Source organism: Trachemys scripta, chromosome 3 (assembly GCF_013100865.1).
Source record: "Trachemys scripta elegans isolate TJP31775 chromosome 3, CAS_Tse_1.0, whole genome shotgun sequence".
NCBI lineage: Eukaryota > Metazoa > Chordata > Testudines > Emydidae > Trachemys > Trachemys scripta.
In genome coordinates this window covers 92,706,786-92,726,049 of record NC_048300.1, presented here as the reverse complement: position 1 = coordinate 92,726,049, position 19,264 = coordinate 92,706,786, and the positions used below count along the sequence as shown (strand labels likewise).

At 42.5% G+C, this 19,264-nt stretch overlaps 1 protein-coding gene and 1 long non-coding RNA gene across 12 annotated transcripts in view; one reads left to right on the top strand and one right to left on the bottom strand.

Moving 5' to 3' along the window:
* The window catches only part of ESR1 (estrogen receptor 1), a 287,989-nt gene that overhangs the window by 242,720 nt on the left and 26,005 nt on the right, over nucleotides 1-19,264 (top strand). For all 10 annotated transcript variants that reach the window (XM_034765395.1, XM_034765393.1, XM_034765387.1 and 7 more), the window contains one exon: nucleotides 7,482-7,620. In XM_034765395.1, coding sequence (XP_034621286.1) covers nucleotides 7,482-7,620 — 139 coding nt within the window. The remainder of the gene's footprint in view (nucleotides 1-7,481; nucleotides 7,621-19,264) is intronic.
* LOC117874833 lies at nucleotides 7,615-16,230 on the bottom strand. Of its 2 annotated transcripts, none has more exons than XR_004645092.1 (4): nucleotides 16,124-16,230; nucleotides 11,818-12,038; nucleotides 10,780-10,891; nucleotides 7,615-9,192 (listed from the first exon to the last, which is right to left on the bottom strand). It is a non-coding gene; the product is annotated as an uncharacterized LOC117874833 (long non-coding RNA). The 2 variants fall into 2 exon arrangements; XR_004645091.1 differs by having other exon boundaries at nucleotides 10,780-10,905; nucleotides 11,871-12,038.

The window sequence follows — 19,264 nt, the reverse complement described above, 5'->3', positions numbered from 1 at the left end:
TAGTGAACACCAGTGCCCAAGAAATTACAGTTCTAGAATCCAGTGAAGTTGGAAGCCATTGATGGATGTTTATTTACTTTTGATATCAATGTTGGAATCCTAGTGGGGAAAAACCTCTTGGCTAGTGAGTGGAAAACTCAAAGGGGTTGTATATTTGGTTCTGCTCAGATATACACGTTTGGTCTAATACTGGTCTTTTGCTTTGCTGTGGTGTGGCAAAGAGGCCAAAAAGCTACCCTAAGTGGTCAACTACTCTGGAGGAATCCCTGGCTGGCATTCTGCTAGAGCTGGAGCACATTGCAATTTCCCTGATGGTGTAATGGCCTATTCAGGGAGTATTGCAGGCACGTGTAGTTTTAGTGCACCCTCAGCTACAAACTATGTTGGGAGATGACGGAAAACTGGCCAGAGGATTCCAAAATAGTTCCTTTGTGATTCTTTACCTAAGTTGCACCCACTCGTTGCTCCTGCTACCCAAGGATTTGAACAATCCAAAACTCTTAGGAATGTAAAACTGTCTGAAAATCTCCGAAGAGTAGGGTTTCTGAAAATATTTGTTGTATTTCCCATTTCCATTGGGCTAGAAATAGTGAACTGTGAAATTTTTAGCCGTTCTTGGCCTGGCCAGAGCCTGGAAAGGCAGAGGCCACAAAAAATAGAAAAATTAATTAGAAGGGAAAAAAGAAGACCAAAGTTTTGGTTCAGGTTTTGGGCAAAGGTTTAGATTCTTACTTTATTCAAATCACTTTGTCTATATCTGTTCTTGATCCCAAAAAAATAACACTGTGTGGAGTAAAGAGACAGAGTGATATGTTGTAGAAGATGGATCCTGGGGATAGGAATAAAGTTTGACCTACAGTATTACTGGATAAGTTATGGAAGAGAAAAAATAAGAACTGCAAATAATGTATTTCTTGCAACAAGAACTCAAGAGACTGTTAACAGGATATTGTATGAACAGAGGAATGAGGCTAAAGGATCTCTTTAAGGTCTGCTTGAAATGTCGTATGTGAGTGTGTTTTTTTTCTTTGCTTTGCTTTTTTCTCTCCCCCCCCGCAATGGAGTTTTAGGAATATTTATGTTAATGTGGCAGGCGTCACCTATTTGCAATTTTTTTTATTTACTTCTGTACCTTAGAGACTGAGATTATAATCCATGATATAAAAAATAAAAAAAGCAGATATATTTATAATTGCATTAGAGGATAAACTGAGGATGACTTATTAGTATTGTTTCCTACTGAGAGAGAAACTTTATACATTTCATCTGGTGAGCCTTGGTCTGTTTTTTAAGAAATAATAGAAGTTCACTGTAATGATCCTCCTTGTGGTGCGAAAGCAATCGATGGGATTGTTTTTGCATATGTAGGCTGACAGCCTTGTTTATATGGCTTTAGTTCCTTTCCCCCCTTCTTCTGAAAATTGTGGAGAGTCTGCTATTTGGGGAATAAAGAAGTGCAAGATAGCTGTCAAAATGATGGAATCTTATAATCTTATTGCACTGCTTTTAAGGCCTTCTGTGGAGGGCATTTAGGTTTGAAGAGAGCTCCTGTATGCTTTCAAGTCTAAACCTCTTGTACTTAGTGAGGATAACTCATCCACCGCTTCTCTGAGGTTTTATTTAATTTAGTTTTGAACTTTTCCATAGGCCACACTGGAAAAATTCCTCTACTGACCCCTTAAAAGTAAAATAAGTAAATAAATGAAAGCCCCTTCTGCATCATTTTGATAATTTTGTAATTATACAGATCTTTTGAAAGTTTAATACCCTTTCCTGCAATCCCTTCCACCAAGCAGTAATGGAGAAAGATGTTCTAGATAACAAGTTGTCTGTCACACCTTGAGGGAGTTGTAAATACAAATGATGTAAAGCAATAGTGTCTTATAATGAATGTATAGGGTCTGATCCTTCCCTATTGAAACTGATGGGAGTTCTGCCACTGGCTTGAATAGGAGCATGGTTTTGTCTAACACGCTGAAGAAAAATGAATCCATTGGCTTTGTGGATTGGACTCTTAATAACCAGCTCCTGGCTGGGTTGCTTCATATTTGTGTTTAAAACACTCTCGCTGTTCATAAGCAAGATGCAGGTATCAGTAAAGCTCCAACAGAAGAGCACAAAGTCACCTGCAAGCTTGATAGTAGAGATGCATGTTCCAACATACAAGTGGTTGTTGTCCCTTAAACACACAGACAACAAGTGCCCTTTGTCAAGGAACTTGGAACAGTGGAAGAGTTTCTGGCACTTGCAGTTCAGCAAACACATTATTTCTTGTGGTCCGAATCAAATTTAAATGAATGTGAATGCATCAGTGTAACAATAAATGAAAACCAATTGAGCACTACATAGAGCTCTGTCAAAACAAAACAACTTCGTGCACAAGCATCTTCCATGAAGTCAGCATGGGAATAAATTCTACCCCAGCAGCCACTGATGTGATTGGGTGCCTTCCCAACTACCTTGAAATACTTTTCATGGTGACACTTCCTCCAGTAGCAATGCTCCAAGTGCTAAATAAAGAAGGTTATGAGAGTCTGCAGAGGTGTGAGCTTCCTTCCACCATGTGTGGCTACTCTGTCTGTCTTCAGATGGTGAGACCTGCAAACTTTGATTCCCTGGTCTTATTCCATTTTTTGCAGTTTGTCAGTGAAGGAATATTGTATTGCTCCATTGATTTGCTGCTGCTTTAACATGCTCTGCCTCCTGGTCTCCGGTATAAGGTATAACATATCAGCTGGTGTATGTGACATATACTGCTGCCTTCTACTGGACAGCGTATGGACTGTGTGTGGCTGTGTCAACTGGAGCTGGTGACAGCTCTAATTGCAGGCGAACTGGGCTGATTTTATAGTTTATTATTAATTTGTCAGCAGTGGAGTGTGGTTTTTTTTAAAGCACCAAAATGAGATATTAGAATCTGGAACAATTTCACTTTCAGACTTTAACAACATGAATGTAGCCAAAAATGGGATTTTACAAATGTACGCCGTATATTTTGAGTGTCGGTAATGAAAAAAAGTAATGCAGTACCCCGATCTATAGCTCTGGCAAAGTGCTTTATTAAGTAAGCACTTTGTTGCTTCCTGTCTTTAAATGTCATGTAGACTTGCTGCTAGGGATGAGCAAACTTTTTTCCTAATTGTCCTTTTTGGGTTTCAAAATTCAGTTCAAAATTGAATGTTATTACTCTGATGTGGGGCTGGGGGAGGAAAGGGGGACCAAAACACAGCCAGTGGAAAAAAATAGGGTTAAAAATGGAGCAGAAAATAGGCATTTGAAAAACAAAGACAGAGAGCATGTGAGAAATGGAACAGAGGAAAATAAATTCTAATGGGGGGGGGCAGAAATAAACATTCTATAAAGGGCAGTCTAGCATTGAGACATTGTTTTCTATCACTAACTCGTAGCAGAGGCCTCCTTTTCATTTGAAAAACATGTGGTTTTGCTTTTTTAAAAATTGAATAAAATAAGTTAAAATAACAGGAAGAAAAGGCTTACAAATCCTATTTTGCAAACCCAATAAACAGTTCACAAAACTTTAAGTTCCATGACGTTTGCTCATTTCTAGTGTGACAGACCCAGACCAGTGGGGTACAGGAGTCTGGTAGAGGGCAAATATACTGGTCACTGGATGAGTAGTTTTCTGTTCCCTGAGTGACCAGAGCAGGGGCTGCACTAGAGTAATCAGGAACCTGCTAGAACCAGTTAAGGCAGGCAGGCAGGCTAATCAGGACACCTGGAGCCAATTAAGAAGAAGCTGCTAGAATTAATTAAGGCAGGCAAATCAGGGCACCTGGGTTTTAAAAGGCGCTCACTTCAGTTTGTGGTGTGAATGTGAGGAGCTACGAGCAAGAGGTGCAAGGAGCTGAGAGGGTGTGCTGCTGGAGGACTGAGGAGCATAAGTGCTATCAGACACCAGGAGGAAGGTCCTGTGGTGAGAATAAGGAAGGTGTTTGGAGGAGGCCATGGGGAAGTAGCCCAGGGAGTTGTAGCTGTCATGCAGCTGTTACAGGAGGCACTATAGACAGCTGCAGTCCACAGGGCTCTGGGCTGGAACCCGGAGTAGAGGGCGGGCCCGGGTTCCCCCCAAACCTCCCAATTGACCTGGACTGTGGGTTCTTCCAGAGGGGAAGGTCTCTGGGCTGTTCCCCAACCCACATGGTGAATCTCTGAGGCAAGAAAATCCGCCAATAAGCGCAGGACCCACCAAGATAGAGGAGGAACTTTGTCACACTAGTTACTCTGTTCCTAAGCAATAGCAATGACGGTATTTCTGAGGTGGGTGAAGTTGGCTCTTATGTTTTATTAAATGATTTGGGAACTTTTGGAATGAAAAGAGCTATGTGAGATTCTATTGTTGTTACTTAACTTATTACTCTGCTGAGTTTCAAAAAGGAAGTGGTGGCTTCGTTTGTTTTTGCTTTTAGGTTGAATCCAAATGTGAAATATGGCTCTGGCTTTACAGGAGTGCCAAAAATTTGGCATTCAAAGTACTGTAAAACTGCCACAGTTTTACAGTGTAGTGGATTAGGACAATTGCAAAAAATTCAAATTGTCTGCAGCATTTTCTTTTTCTTAGAAGCATTCCATTGTGGGACAGTGTGAAACGGTGGCGATATAATTGGCTTTTAATATGCTGAATGGGAATTTGAAATAAAGGTAATCAGGGGGACAAACTGGAAAAGAAAAGTAGTGGTACTCTTCCAAGTTATTGCTTACAACCCAAGTACCATCAACCGGAGGCACTAAAATGAGATGCACCACTTACACTAAATAGCTTTCATAGTCTGATCATTTTTCTTATTCCTTGCATACTCTGCATGCAGTGATATCAGGTTATCTTTATCTGTGTCCATTCTTGCATGCTTTGATTCGCACTGTGATAGTTAACAATGTTCATGTTTAGGCTGCAGCTCTATTGTTTTACTCTGCCTGAATTTGTAGACAGACATCAATGTATCAGTGCACAGTTTATGGTTGCAAAGAGAATCTTCAAAGTGGGAGAAAATTACTTTTCATTTAAAAAAAAAAAAAAAAAAAAAGCTTCGATTTTTGGACACAAGATTGCATCCTCCAAAACAGTAGCAGCATGCTGAGCTGTGCTGAGCTGGCCCACTTCACCCCTGTTTGTCATATCTGAATGGATATAATCAAGTTCACCAACAATTTGAGTAGGATGCAGCTCACAAACAGACCGCATTACATACAAATTCATAGTTCAGTGTTTTGAGGGAAAGATGTGAACATATTTTTTATTCTTTATTTTATGTACGAATTCAAAACCACATTTTTAACACAAGAAACAGCTTGAAACATGGAGATAAATACAATGCCAGTTTCTTAGACTTCTCAATGTGGTGAAGAGAGAGACAGAGAGAGAAACCAATTCTACACTACTGACTACATACAGTAGTATATTACTTGGAAATTATTCATTTACTTCTGCTGAGAATATTATTTGAAAGCTAAGAGCACTTACCTGGTTAATAAGGCTGTTTACCATGTAACCTGTGTGCCTTAATGTGCAAGTATGAATCATTTATAAAATCTTTAAAAATATTTCACAGTGGTAAACATCAGCAGTATGGTTTAAGTGTTCAGATCAGAGTTAAATTGTATTGGAGAGAATTATATAAAAATGATAAATAACATTTGTTTCAAGAGAATTTCGTGTACCATCAATCTCTCTATAAACTCAGACTGGAATTTCAAATTCAGACTAGACATAAGGCACACATTTTTAACTCTGAGGGTAATTAGCCAAAAATTTACCGAGGTTGGGGAGTCTCCATCATTAGCCATTTTAAAATCAAGATTGGATGTTTTTGTAAAAGATCTGCTCTAGGAATTATTTGGGGGAAGTTCTGTGGCCTGTGTTAGACAGGAGGTCAGACTAGATGAGCCCAGTGGTTCCTTCTAGACTTGGAATCTACGAACCTTTTAATGAAGTACATATAGATATGTTATTTTGTAAATGGTCTCTTTTTGTTCAGTTCATGTTGTTGTACATCTTTATAACTTCCAGGATTTGTTTTGTGTCATCTAGTAGGTTATATTATGCAACCAATACATTATTTATTCCTTTGGACTGAATGTAGTGCTTATAAAAAGAGCCTGATTGTCAGACCTGGAAACTGAAGTCCTATATCCACAGAACATGTACAGCAAGGGCAATAGTAGTGGATGCTTCTCCTCACTGCCCTACCAATTTACTGCAACCCTAGAAGAGACAACTTCTAGGTGTGAGATGATTCAGTCTACTTACTTAGTAAAGCCTGGGTGTGTCTACTGTGATGATTGTAACTGGGTGGAGTTGTTTTTGTTTTTGTGATATGGACATCTGTGTAGTGCTATTAATCTTACCAACTCATTTCACTTAGCAAACAGATTATAATAGCAGACAACCAAAGCAGAAGATCATTCTCTAAGACTTTTTGATACCAGGGACTGGCTTATTGCCTTCCTAAACTGTGCCAAGGAGATCTCAGGGACTGGTGCCAGTCCACGGACTGGTCATTGAGAAACATTGCTCTAAGCAACTACTTTGTTTCAGGCCAATGACATAGAGCCTAATCTGGTTTTACACCCGTATATCTGCATTGAAGTTATTTCTGCTTTACGTCAGTGTAACTAAATCAGAATCAGGGCCATAGGAGTTGAAAGGCTGTGTATCTCATTAACATATCCCCTGACTACCCAGACAATGTGCTTTTTATTTTACCATTTATTTATTTTATCTATTTCCTTGCTGACACATTCTCTTCCTTTATTATTTATTTATTTGTGTATTTATTTATTTAAATTGAAGTATCACTCAGAAGCCACATTCCTATCAGCTCCATCGCACCAAGGGATGTACAACTGCATAGTAAGAGACAGACTGCAAAGTCTTTGGTGAAGGGACTAACTTACTTACAAAAGAAAATTGTTGCCTCCAGGAGCTGCAGTTAGGCTTTCACAAGTACTTGCCAATAGGGTGACCAGACAGGAAGTGTAAAAAATCGGGACAATGGGTGGGGAGTAACAGGCACCTATATAAGAAAAAGACCCCAAAATCGGGACATCTGGTCACCCTAGCTAATATATTTGTAGCACTGTGTCAGGCAAAAGTGCAGACTCAACATTTACAAGGTGGTTAGTTGCTCCAGAGTTCATGCAACATCTGTTCTACCATGAAGTTCGTAATGTTCTAGGTTCTGGTGATTAGAGCCATTATTGCATACTATTAGTCAGTTTTACCATTTTGTCATATTTTCTAAATGGATGGTAAAAATGATAACTAGTATATGTAGAGATGAGTCAGACATGAAAACAAGGAACTAACTTTTTTTAAAATTCAGACCATCTAGAACCCAGCCCTAAAGCCTCCTAACACATCCTGTTACCTGATTTTCTAAATACTTTGGCTTACTACCAGCAATATTTAATTATTGTTTTCATGCAGAGTATAGTTCTCCTGTAACCTGTTTATTTTTTTTCAGGGTTTGTGGATTTAACACTCCATGATCAGGTACATCTACTGGAATGTGCCTGGTTAGAGATACTGATGATTGGCTTAGTCTGGCGTTCAATGGAACATCCGGGAAAACTCTTATTTGCACCTAATCTATTACTGGACAGGTTAGTCCACTTCTTATTATTTATTTTTGTTTGTTTATTTAAATGAAATGTATCTCTAGCACTTTTAGTCATTTTTAGCCTGCAACCATCCCACCTGATGCTGAGATCCCATCACATTTCATAAATTAAGCAGCACTGGCCTAGTTAGTATTGAAAGAGGTACCTCTAAAGAACGCCACTGAAGGTGGTGTTGGAAGTGGTGTTCGTGATTCAATAAATAGCACTTTTAGTTGTGAGCGAATATGGCGTTAGAAGGTCCTCTCCTGCTGCAGGTGCTTACTTTCAAAGGAGACAGAAAACTAAGATACGTGCCATTTGTAGTCCTTAAAGAGTCCATTGCGCTTTTGGCAAGGGCAAGGGTAAGGATACGGAATCCAGTGTCCTGAAAATTTTGTTTATTATTTCTGCCTCCTTAAAAATTCTCCCCTGCAGTTTCAGCCAGTTTTATACTAGTGCTATGTGCAATTAAACAGCTGCCACTTGCCATTTTAGAGGAGACTACTTTCCCACTGTAGAAGAAAACCATATGCTAGACCTCACTCTGCTTTGTGATAGTCTGGTTATACCAAGCCACCCAAAAGCTGGCTTAACTGACCACTTGAGGACTCAATTCAGTGTAGGGGATCACGTGGGTGGTACAGCTGCTGCAGCATCTCTTATGTTATCTTCTTCTTTACCCCAGGTGTGGAAGGCATGTTACATAAGAGTACATGGGACTGGGGGTTCCTCCAGCCCAGCCAACTATGACTGCCAAATGTCTCCTTGGGCAGCAGAATAATTAAAACAGCTCACTGGATGTTCTGATTTGTTCCACGGGTCTGAGCTGTAAAAGTGGTTTAAAGCAGGCCCCACCCTGTCCCCCTCACACACCTTTAATCTTTTGTTCTGGGCTCATCTTGGCTGGATTGGAGGGTCTGATCCAGGAATGCTATAGAACAGATCAGTGCTCTGTCAAATCCAGTATCCTGAAACTTAGTGTCTCTTACTACATACTTCAAAGGGAGATGGAAAAAAAAACAACTATCTAATTATGCAATACGGTTCTATGAAAGTGCAGAATTTCTTGTTGATTTCAGCTGGCATTCATTTCATGCACTGAAGCATGAGAATTGACATCTCTTAAAACGTATCCTAACTAATGTACTAGAAATTCAACAATCATGTTTCAACCCCAAAGGAATTTTTTGAGAAAGATACAAAGAGCTGAAAAAAGTAAATGAGAAGAGAAACAGTCTCTCAAACTTATAATAGTCACCACAACTAACATTATAATATCCATGTCATGTTCTGGTGAGCAGTTCAGACCATTGAAAGGTTGTGTCACACCTTGCATTGTAAACCGAAGTGCCCCAAAATGCTTCTGCTAGTTTTGGCTCCCTGCCTGGGGTCACACACACAGCCAGCATGCGCTTCATGTTCTGTGTGCTATACAGTTCTGATTCAACTACTTGGAAACCAACAGCCTGCCAGCAGTTATCACAGACACACTCTTGTCTTTACCCGACTTGGTTGATGTTAACCGGTGACCAACACTTTCCCAGACCCGTGTGTTCTGCAATGTCCAGTCCTCTCCTGCAACATTCAGATAGGGTTACCATATTTAAAAAATAAAAAAGGAGGACACTCCACGGGCCCTGGCCCCGCCCCTTTCCCACCTCCCCCGGCCCTGCCCCTACTCCGTCCATTCCCCCAAAGTCCCCGCCCTAACTCCCCCTCCTCCCTCCCAGCCACGTGAAAAGGGCTGCCCAAGCGCTGTCGGCTTCACAGTTTGCTGGGCAGCCCCCAGACCCTGCGCCCCCGGCCGGCGCTTCCCCAGCACAGCTGGAGCCCGGGAGGGGAAGAGTCCAGCTGGGGGCGCAGGGTCTGGAGGCTGCCCGGCAAACCCGTGAAGCCGGTAGCGCTCGGGCTTTGGGCAGCCCCTATGCCTCCGGACCCTGCGCCCCTGGCCGGGCACTTCCCCTCCCAGGCTCCAGTTGCTCTGCTCCTCCCCTGACTCTTCGGCTCTGTTTAAGAGCCGAGCTGCCCGAGCGCTACCGGCTTCGGGCAGCCCCCCTGCCTCCAGACCCTGCGCCGCCGGAGCAGAGCAGCTGGAGTCCGGGAGGGGAAGTGCCCAACCGGGGGTGCAGGGTCTGGAGGCTGCCTGGCAAACCATGAAGCCGGTAGCACTTGGGCTTTGGGCAGCCCCCTTGCCTCCAGACCCTGCGCCCCCAGCCGAGCACTTCCCCTCCCGGGCTCCAGCTGCTCTGATCCTCCCCTGACTCTTTGGCTCTGTTTAAGAGCCGAGCTGCCCGAGCGCTATGGGCTTCGGCAGCCCCCTTGCCTCCGGACCCTGCGCCACTGGCCGGGCACTTCCCCTCCCGGGCTCCAGCTGCTCTGCTCCGGCGGCGCAGGGTCTGCCTCACAGGGGCAGGTTGGTTGCGTCGCAGGGGCCGCTGGGAGTTGTAGTTCTCGGCCGCTCCCCCCTCCCGGCTCTCCCTGGAGAGCGAGGCCTGGCCGGACTACAGCTCCCAGCATGCCCTGGGCAGGAGCCGAGTGTCACACCGAGATGATGTCACAGCGGGCGACCCACACACACAGATTCGGAGATCCTAGCCTCCCTATTTCCCTGGACATGTCCGGCTTTTTGGCAATTCCCCCCGGACGGGGATTTGGGGACCAAAAATCCGGACATGTCCGGGGAAATCCAGACGTATGGTAACCCTAGATTCAGAAGAATAAAAAGATCTCTTGTCTCTTTTAAAGAGACAAAACCCAACAGCTTGCCACATTGACTGGAGTTAACATTCATTTTTACTTAAAGATAGTGCTGCTCATTGAGATTAATAGAAAAACAAATTGCACAGTCTGAGGCCTTGACTTTTTACTTTGTTTCCAAACTTGGGCCTTGATCTTGAAGACACTTATGTATGTGCTAAACTTTTGCTCACAGGAGTAGTCCCACTGAGGTCACTAGGAAAACGAATCTGCCTGAAGTTAAGAACTTGCATAACCGTTTGTTGGACAGGAAGCCCTGATCCTGCAATGAGATCCATGCAGGATGGCTCCTGTCTGTGCCTGCCTGGAGCCCCGCTGAAGTCAAGAGTGGAACTCACTGTAGGATCAAGACCTTAGGCTGGAAAGCACTGAGTTTAGCTTAATTCTAACTCTGACAATACTTACTGCTTTTTGGGGTCCTCTGATAATCCGGCAGACCTCTCGGCTCCCCATCTGTCTTTTCCAGTGTGCCTTCAGCTATGCAAGTACTTGACAAGTCTCCAGGTTTCCCTTTTCACTTTAACATTAAAACTGGAGTTGGTTGAAGAAGACAAAAAACATCACCAGCAAAATTTTAAGAAAGAAAGAAGGATTTTAAGTGACCAAGTACAAGAGAGAAAGTTAGAAATGGTTGCAAGCAATGAAAAGTGAAAACATGCATCTAAAAGTCTAAAACTTAATTTAACAAAACACAGGCTTTGTTCAAGATGGCTTTGTTCATAATGGACTTTCTCACCCATAGCGTTCCAGCAAGATGGTGGCTGATTTCCCCACCCTGGTCAGGATTTCCTCCAGAAGCCCCGAAGTGCTGGTTCCTTTTAGGGTGACTAGATGTCCTGATTTTATAGGGACAGTCCCGATTTTTGCATCTTTTTCTTATAGAGGCTCCTATTACCCCTCCACCCCCACCCCATTCTGATTTTTCACATTTGCTGTCTGATCACCCTAGTTCCTTTGTCTTTTTAGGTGAAAGCGATCACTTGGTGTTTTCTGCCCCTTCCTTTTATAGTCCAGTGAACCTTTGAAATGGATTGTTTTGAAGGTTTATCCCTCGAAGTAAAGTTTATTCAATCTATAAGGAAGGTGACATGGGGTCTGGTGGTGAAGGAAACTCAATGCTGTTCCCCCTCTCCCCACTAATGTCTGCTAAAATGCAGATTGTTCTGTTTCCTGCATCTCCTCCCTCTGCTGTCTTGAAAGTCCTGATTACTGCATGTATGTAAACTGAGGTAAACCCACATTCCTTTGTTTAATACAGACCTGTTTACTAACTCCCCTTGACCTGCCTGGTGTTTAAATACACTTTAGTCATCATTCTGGAATACATCCATAACTCTTAATAGACAAGATTATTAATGATCAGTGAGCTATTCGTTTTCAAATTATACTTCACAAGGAATATTTTGTACAGAGATATTACAATACTGTGTAGGGTGTGAATACCTGGGTGCTGGATTGGGTCACTATCCACCAAAACTATTTAAAGAAAAGCTTACTAATGTATTTTCCTCAATTTTCTGTGCTGATAAGTTCCACAGGCTTATTCCATATTTCATAGCAAATGATTAGCTTCATCCAATTGTTGCATGCCTTTGGAGCAGCCTTGCTCTGTAAAGTTTGATCCAACACGATTGGTGCAAGCCAGAGGATTAGCACTGAGCAATCTGCAAGAAACAAGGTTTTGTTTTTTGTACTTTTAAGCAGCAGCTCAATATAAATGCTAATATATAACAGTATACTAACTACTCTGAAATAGAACAGGAAAAAGATATATTTATTGCCTCAGAAAAAGCCCTATTCTGCTTAAGTTTCCATTGAAGCACAAAGCAACAGAGGGTCCTGTTACCCACGAAAGCTTATGCTCCCAATACTTCTGTTAGTCTTAAAGGTGCCACAGGACCCTCTGTTGCTTTTTACAGATTCAAACTAACACGGCTACCCCTCTGATACATTAAAGCACATCATCTTTCTGTGTGCTTTGGCATTAGGAAATGTATAAAACTGTTTCTCTGTACAGAGCAGGAATTTCTCTGTTCATTTAAACTTAGATTTCCACCAGTGCTTATACTGGACAAAAAAATCAAGAAAACAGAATAAAATTTTAAAACAGTCTTTAAGTCTTTGCACAGTAGCAGTATAATTTATTACTTCAGGAAAGAAAATAGAGAATATTATTGGAAAATACAACATAAAGTACATATCTACCTTCCAAGGACCAATCTGCTCTACGTTTGATATTTTTCTAAGAAAATTGCAGAGGAACATTGGCAAAATAGAGAGCAGAGCCAAAGTACTTCTTTAAAATAAAAGAATCCTTATTGAGGTTGCAGGAACAAACCATCCCAATGTGTAGGAAAAAATAGTAAATATGGCAGGTGACCAGCTTGACTTACCAGTGAAATCCTTGCTGATCTTAAACACACACAAAAAGAAGCTTACACGAAGTGGAAGATTAGACAAATGACCAGGGAGGAGTATAAAAATGACCAGGGAGGAGTATAAAAATATTGCTCAGGCATGCAGGAGTGAAATCAGGAAGGCCAAATAACACTTGGAGTTGCAGCTAGCAAGAGATGTTAAGAGTAACAAGAAGGGTTTCTTCAGGTATGTTAACAACAAGAAGAAAGTCAAGGAAAGTGTGGGCCCCTTACTGAATGAAGGAGGCAACCTAGTGACAGAACATGTGGAAAAAGCGAATGTACTCAATGCTTTTTTTGCCTCTGTCTTTATGAACAAGGTCAGCTCCCAGACTGCTGCACTGGGCAGCACAGTATGCAGGGTCGGCTCCAGGCACCAGCTGAGCAAGCTGGTGCTTGGGGCGGCAGATTGTTGGAGGCGGCATTCTGCCCAATCCTAGGGCGGCACGGCTGTTTGTTTAGTTCTTGTTCTGCTCCAGCCGCCCTGTAGGGGGCGGCGGCGCAGAGAACCAGAGCGCCCTGCAGGGCAGTCCTCTTCCTTCCCTCCCCGCCAACTGGAGCGGAGCCCTGGCAGCAGGAGGCGGCGCAACGGGAGGGGCCGCGTGGCAGCGCCCTTGCTGTAGCCCTGGCCGCCCCTTCTCTCTCTCTCCTGCCCGCTCTCTTTCCCCCCCCCCCAGCTGGTCCCCTGCACCTGTGCTCTGGCTGCGCCGCAGGTTGTTTGTGTGGTGTGGTTTTTTTTTTGTTTTTTTTTTTTTGCTTGGGGTGGCCAAAAACCCAGAGCTGGCCCTGACAGTATGGGGAGGAGGTGACCAGCCCTCTGTGGAGAAAGAAGTGGTTCGGGACTATTTAGAAAAGTTGGACGAGCACAAGTCCATGGGGCTGGATGCGCTGCATCCAAGGGTGCTAAAGGAGTTAGTGGATGTGATTGCAGAGCCATTGGCCATTATCTTTGAAAACACATGGTGATCCGGGGAGGTCCCGGATGACTGGAAAAAGGCTAATGTAGTGCCCATCTTTAAAAAAGGGAAGAAGGAAGATCCGGGGAACTACAGGCCAGTCAGCCTCACCTCAGTCCCTGGAAAAATCATGGAGCAGGTCCTCAAGAAATCAATTCTGAAGCACTTAGAGGAGAGGAAAGTGATCAGGAACAGTCAGCATGGATTCATCAAGAGCAAGTCATGCCTGACTAACCTAATTGCCTTCTATGATGAGATAACTGGCTCTGTGGATGAGGGAAAAGCAGTGGACGTGTTATTCCTTGACTTTAGTAAAGCTTTTGATACGGTCTCCCACCGTATTCTTGCCAGCAAGTTGAAGAAGTATGGACTGGATGAATGGACTATAAGGTGGATAGAAAGCTGGCTATGTTGTCGGGCTCAACAGGTAGTGATCAATGGCTCCATGTCTAGTTGGCAGCCAGTATCAAGCGGAGTGCCCCAGGGGTCGGCCTTGGGGCTGGTTTTGTTCAATATCTTCATTATTGATCTAGAGGATGGCATGGACTGCACCCTAAGCAAGTTTGCAGATGACACTAAACTGGGAGGAGTGGTAGATACACTGGAGAGGGGAGGGATAGCATACAGAGGGACCTAGACAAATTAGAGGATTGGGCCAAAAGAAATCTGATGAGGTTCAACAAGAACAAGTGCAGAGTCCTGCACTTAGGACGGAAGAATCCCATGCACTGCTACAGACTAGGGACTGAATGGCTAGGCAGCAGTTCTGCAGAAAAGTACCTAGGGGTTACAGTGGACGAGAAGCTGGATATGAGTCAACAGTGTGCCCTTGTTGCCAAGAAGGCTAACGGCATTTTGGGCTGTGTAAGTAGGAGCATTGCCAGCAGATCGAGGGACGTGATCATTCCTCTCTATTCAACATTGGTGAAGCCTCATCTAGTACTGTGTCCAGTTTTGTGCCCCACACTACAAGAAGGATGTGGAAAAATTGGAAAGAGTCCAGCGGAGGGCAACAGAAATGATTAGGGAACTGGAGCACATGACTTATGAGGAGAGGCTGAGGGAACTGGGATTGTTTAGTCTGCAGAAGAGAAGAATGAGGGGGGATTTGATAGCTGCTTTCAACTACCTGAAAGGGGGTTCCAAAGAAGATGGCTCTAGACTGTTCTCAGTGGTACTAGATGACAGAACAAGAAGTAATGGTCTCAAGTTGCAGTGGGGGAGGTTAGGGTGGATATTAGGAAAAACTTCTTCACTAGGAGGGTGGTGAAACACTGGAATGGGTTATCTAGGGAGGTGGTGGAATCTTCTTCCTTAGAGGTTTTTAAGGTCAGGCTTGACAAAGCCCTTGCTGGGATGATTTAGTTGGGGATTGGTCCTGCTAGATGACCTCCTGAGGTCCCTTCCAACCCTGATATTCTATGATTATCCTCCCTTTAGCTAACTGGGGGAGGGGAGAGGAGGAGGAACTGAGGGAAAACATTCAGAGAAGAGGAGGTCTGCATTGACAGGTAACATTTTCTTCTCTGTCCTCGTTTCCTGGATTGGGTGATCATTTCCTTGGCCACCCTAGTGCAGATGGAATAGTAATAGACTTTAAGAGCAAAGAATGCTGTTTGGGAGTCAGGAAGCAAACAAGAATCTGTTTCTGTTGTTGTACTGTTGCTAGTGTAACTAACGAGACAGATATCTCTATAAGGGTTAAAATAATTGGGGAGATTGGTACAATACATGCAATTTTAAAGTGATAGCTGGGCCTGTTAGAGAAGCTCAGTTACTACTTATTGTAAAGTAGAAAAATAGACACACTTCACAAAAAGTCATGCAATGTACATGGTTCTTCTGAATGATATGCTGTTTTTAGGACTATATCTCATGAACAGGCCTGGCTAGAAACAGATGCTCTAAGCTGTTGAAAAGGGGAGATGCTTAGCTCTCCACAGGACCAGGCAGATGTTGCTAGTCTGGATGGTTCCCAAGAAAATAGATCTTAAAGATGTCACTAGTCCAGGACTGACATTTGTTAGATCTGACCCTTAGCTCATTGTCATTTGGGAGGGTAATGTAACATTACAAAACAGAACCAGCTCAAGAACAGTAAATACTACTCTGGTACCAACTCTAAGACAGAATTCTTCCTCTCGCGCAAGCACCAAGTCTTTGCATTTAAAAAAAAAAAAAGCTTTTATTAAGAGGTGAGGGAACACAGCATCAATTAGGAAAAGAGTGCAAGCAGTAAGTAAACACCTGCCCCACAGTATCTTGGGTGGTAATCAACTAGGGCATATTAAGTACAGTTCTGCTGCCCTTTAGTCAAGATTTAAGTGAATTTTAACACAAAACAGCCACAGTTTGGCAAAACATTCTGCTGCACACCTTGGCAAAGTAGGTGTTTCTGTGCAAATATGCTCTGCCACGGAGGTCTTTTCCCCCCATGTCCTCAACAGATGGCAAGGGAGAATTAGATCACTGGCTTATGTCATCTAAGCCTATGATTCTATCAGATTTCCTGGTACAATGCTATGTTGGTAGTGCTGTATTAAGCTCCAGATATGTACCTAAATTTAGCTAAATGTTAGCATCTCACATCATGTGACCTGCAGTGTCAACAGCCTTGTTCCTTCTGTCTCTTGTTGGAGAGGATGACTGGGCAGAGCAACAGGGTCCAGAGAGCAACAGAAGGGTTATGAATGGGTGTCTGGCTGTAGAGTACCTCCATCCATGACCACAAAAGGAGCACTCCCCAACTGGAGTTGATTCCATGGAGTGAGCAACCTTTTAAGCTGCTGGCCTAAATGCTGGTCTTTCCCTTTCAATTCATCTCCTGCTGCTAGAATTACCAGGAAAACAATAATAATAATGACATTAATTAAGGCAACAACCTACCATTAATATTTCATAATTACATGTAAGTCTGCCAGACTCTATCATCATTACTTCAAAAATGGATAACATAATACTGTACATAATACTGTTATGCAAACCCCAACTCTTCTACCAACCTACTTTTGTTTTGTTGGGGAGAAACTCAGTGGCTTGCTGGTCCTATTTGGTGTGTTGGGGACAAATGCATGTCCAGCATCTTCTGGGCCTTCTTCCCTCTCTGTGTCTTTTCCTGGGGATCCACAAAGGTCTCTCTTCACTCCCTTCTATGTTGAGCAATGGCAAAGGGCATTGGTTGGGTATCCTGCTTAACCCACAGCTATGGGTGAATCAAATAATTTGATGACTAGCATAAATATCTGCTGCATTCATCAGCTGAGTGCAGATTATCAGTTTCCATTCTTATTTAGCTTTATGGCTTTGGTTTGAAAATGTCCCACCACATCTGAAAACTGTCTTACTGAGTTTCCTGTGCATGTTGTGCTTTCAGGCACTCAGATTCTACAGCAATGAGCCTGTAATAAAAGGCTAAGCACAATAGAATAAAATCAGAAAGGGACAATAGGATGCTTAGCTGGTCTCTCACATCTAGTAAAATGTTTCAAATGCCTCAGGACATCACACTCTTAATAACTCTGTTTCTTGATTAAAGGGACAGCAAAACTTTGGTGCAGAACAAAGTAAATATGATTGCTCCAATTTACTATCAGCTAAAAAATAGAAGCAGGGTGGATACAGAGCTTTGATTCAAAGCATTTAATTAGTGACATACTATTTGTATTTATTGCCAAGGAAGCAAGCACATAAACATTAACTAAATCCACTGCTGCATTTCAAAAACGTTTTTTTTAATCTATGGATAGATTTTACTTTCAATTAACCAATGACAGCGATGTGTTCCATTCTGGAAACCAAACCTCCAACAACCAGTTGGTAAACAAGTCACTTACTTAACAGAGCTGAGTGCAGCAGCCTGCAGAGAGCTAATAAAATGCAGAAATTGACTAAATTCTCTTCCACTTTTTGCTTTATTGATATACTTTGAGGCTTGTTATTACATCGCAGTTATAGGCTATGGAGAACTAGATAAACATGCATTTTTAGTATCAGACTTGCAATTCTTTTTTGAGTTTTCAATTCTGCTTACTTGAATTTGGGGTCTCTACAAGCCACAGTGAATATTTTTCAAGGGTATTTCACAAGTCAAAGAACTTTAAAAATAATCAAGAGAAAGTCTCTCTAGAATTTTGGATCATCTTGGGTATTCTATTTATATTATGGCGATGACATTATGATTTTATGTAAGGTATATTTGAAATTAGAACTTGGAACTATAAACAAAATCCCATAATGGTGGTGGTGGTGATGTTCCTTTATTAAGAACAAAGGTACCCCCAGAGGTCTGTAAATATGATTCCCTAGCAGAAACTCTTGATAAGAGTGTCTTACACCCTCCGCACCACTGTGTCAACTGCTGTCATATTTTGAACACAATACCTATCCCAGTTTTATAATTATCATAGCAGAGGCATGAGGAAGGATGGAGATTTCTGCCACCTGTTAGCCTACAGATCTATTAAATATCACCTCTCATCAAGATGAATGAAGCCTTCTAGAAAAGATGCTGTGCTGCTTGCACACTTCAGGACAAATTCACCTCTGGTGGTTGAAACTCCATCTACCTCAATGGAACAGTAAATGTGACCTTTCTAATAAAACTGCTAAATTTGATTAAATTGACTTGTCCAATGCTCATTTGCTTTATTCTCCCAATAATTAAGTGTACAGCAGAGGATACACTGATCTGGCAGTGCCAAATAATGCTACCAGTGAGTGAAAAATGATTGCTAAACAAATTACTATTTATGTATTTATTTGTATTTGTAAAGCACTCATCTCCATAATATCTAGGGAAGTATGGATTCCTATTCAGCAGCAAGAAACTGATATTAAAATGCATTTATATAGGTTATGGCCTACAGTTGATCCAAACCTTTGTGAGGGATGTTAGCATCTCTTCAGAACAGTGCTGTAAGAAAGAGGCAGTTGCTATTGAGAACTACAGTGTGCGGTGGGGCATAATGCCACCTGTGTAGATCAGAAATATGCATAGCCTGTACTTCAGTAATGAAGGAATTGATTCTTACTACAGTAAAGAGGTTTTTTGGTTTTCTATAAACCTTTAGTATCAAGGAGAATAATAGTTCAGGGCTAGTTGTCCCCTGGATCACTTTCTAGTCCCTGAGTGCACCCTTTCAGATGACAGGCCTTCACTTCTCTCAGGGGGGAATGCACAATTCTCCTGTTATTAATTGGTCCCCTGGGTTCAACCACTGCAAGTCTTCTCCTTGGGAGCTGTGACCAGTGGTGAATACAATAACCCAAAACAATCTTTTAAACAGAGTATTGTTTGTTCTCACTAGTAGGAACAAAGCATAAAAAGAGAGAAGGGTTTTCACACAACCAACCAGTCTACATGCATCTGTCTCTTATCTTATGGCACAGACAAGCCTAGCTTATCCAAGACTCCGACCCTTTCCCCAGCAGTCCCTGCCTTCCTCTCTCCCTCTTGGTCTTCAGAGGCTGTCCTTTTATCTAGGGTTACCATACTTAACAAATAAAAAAAGAGGACCC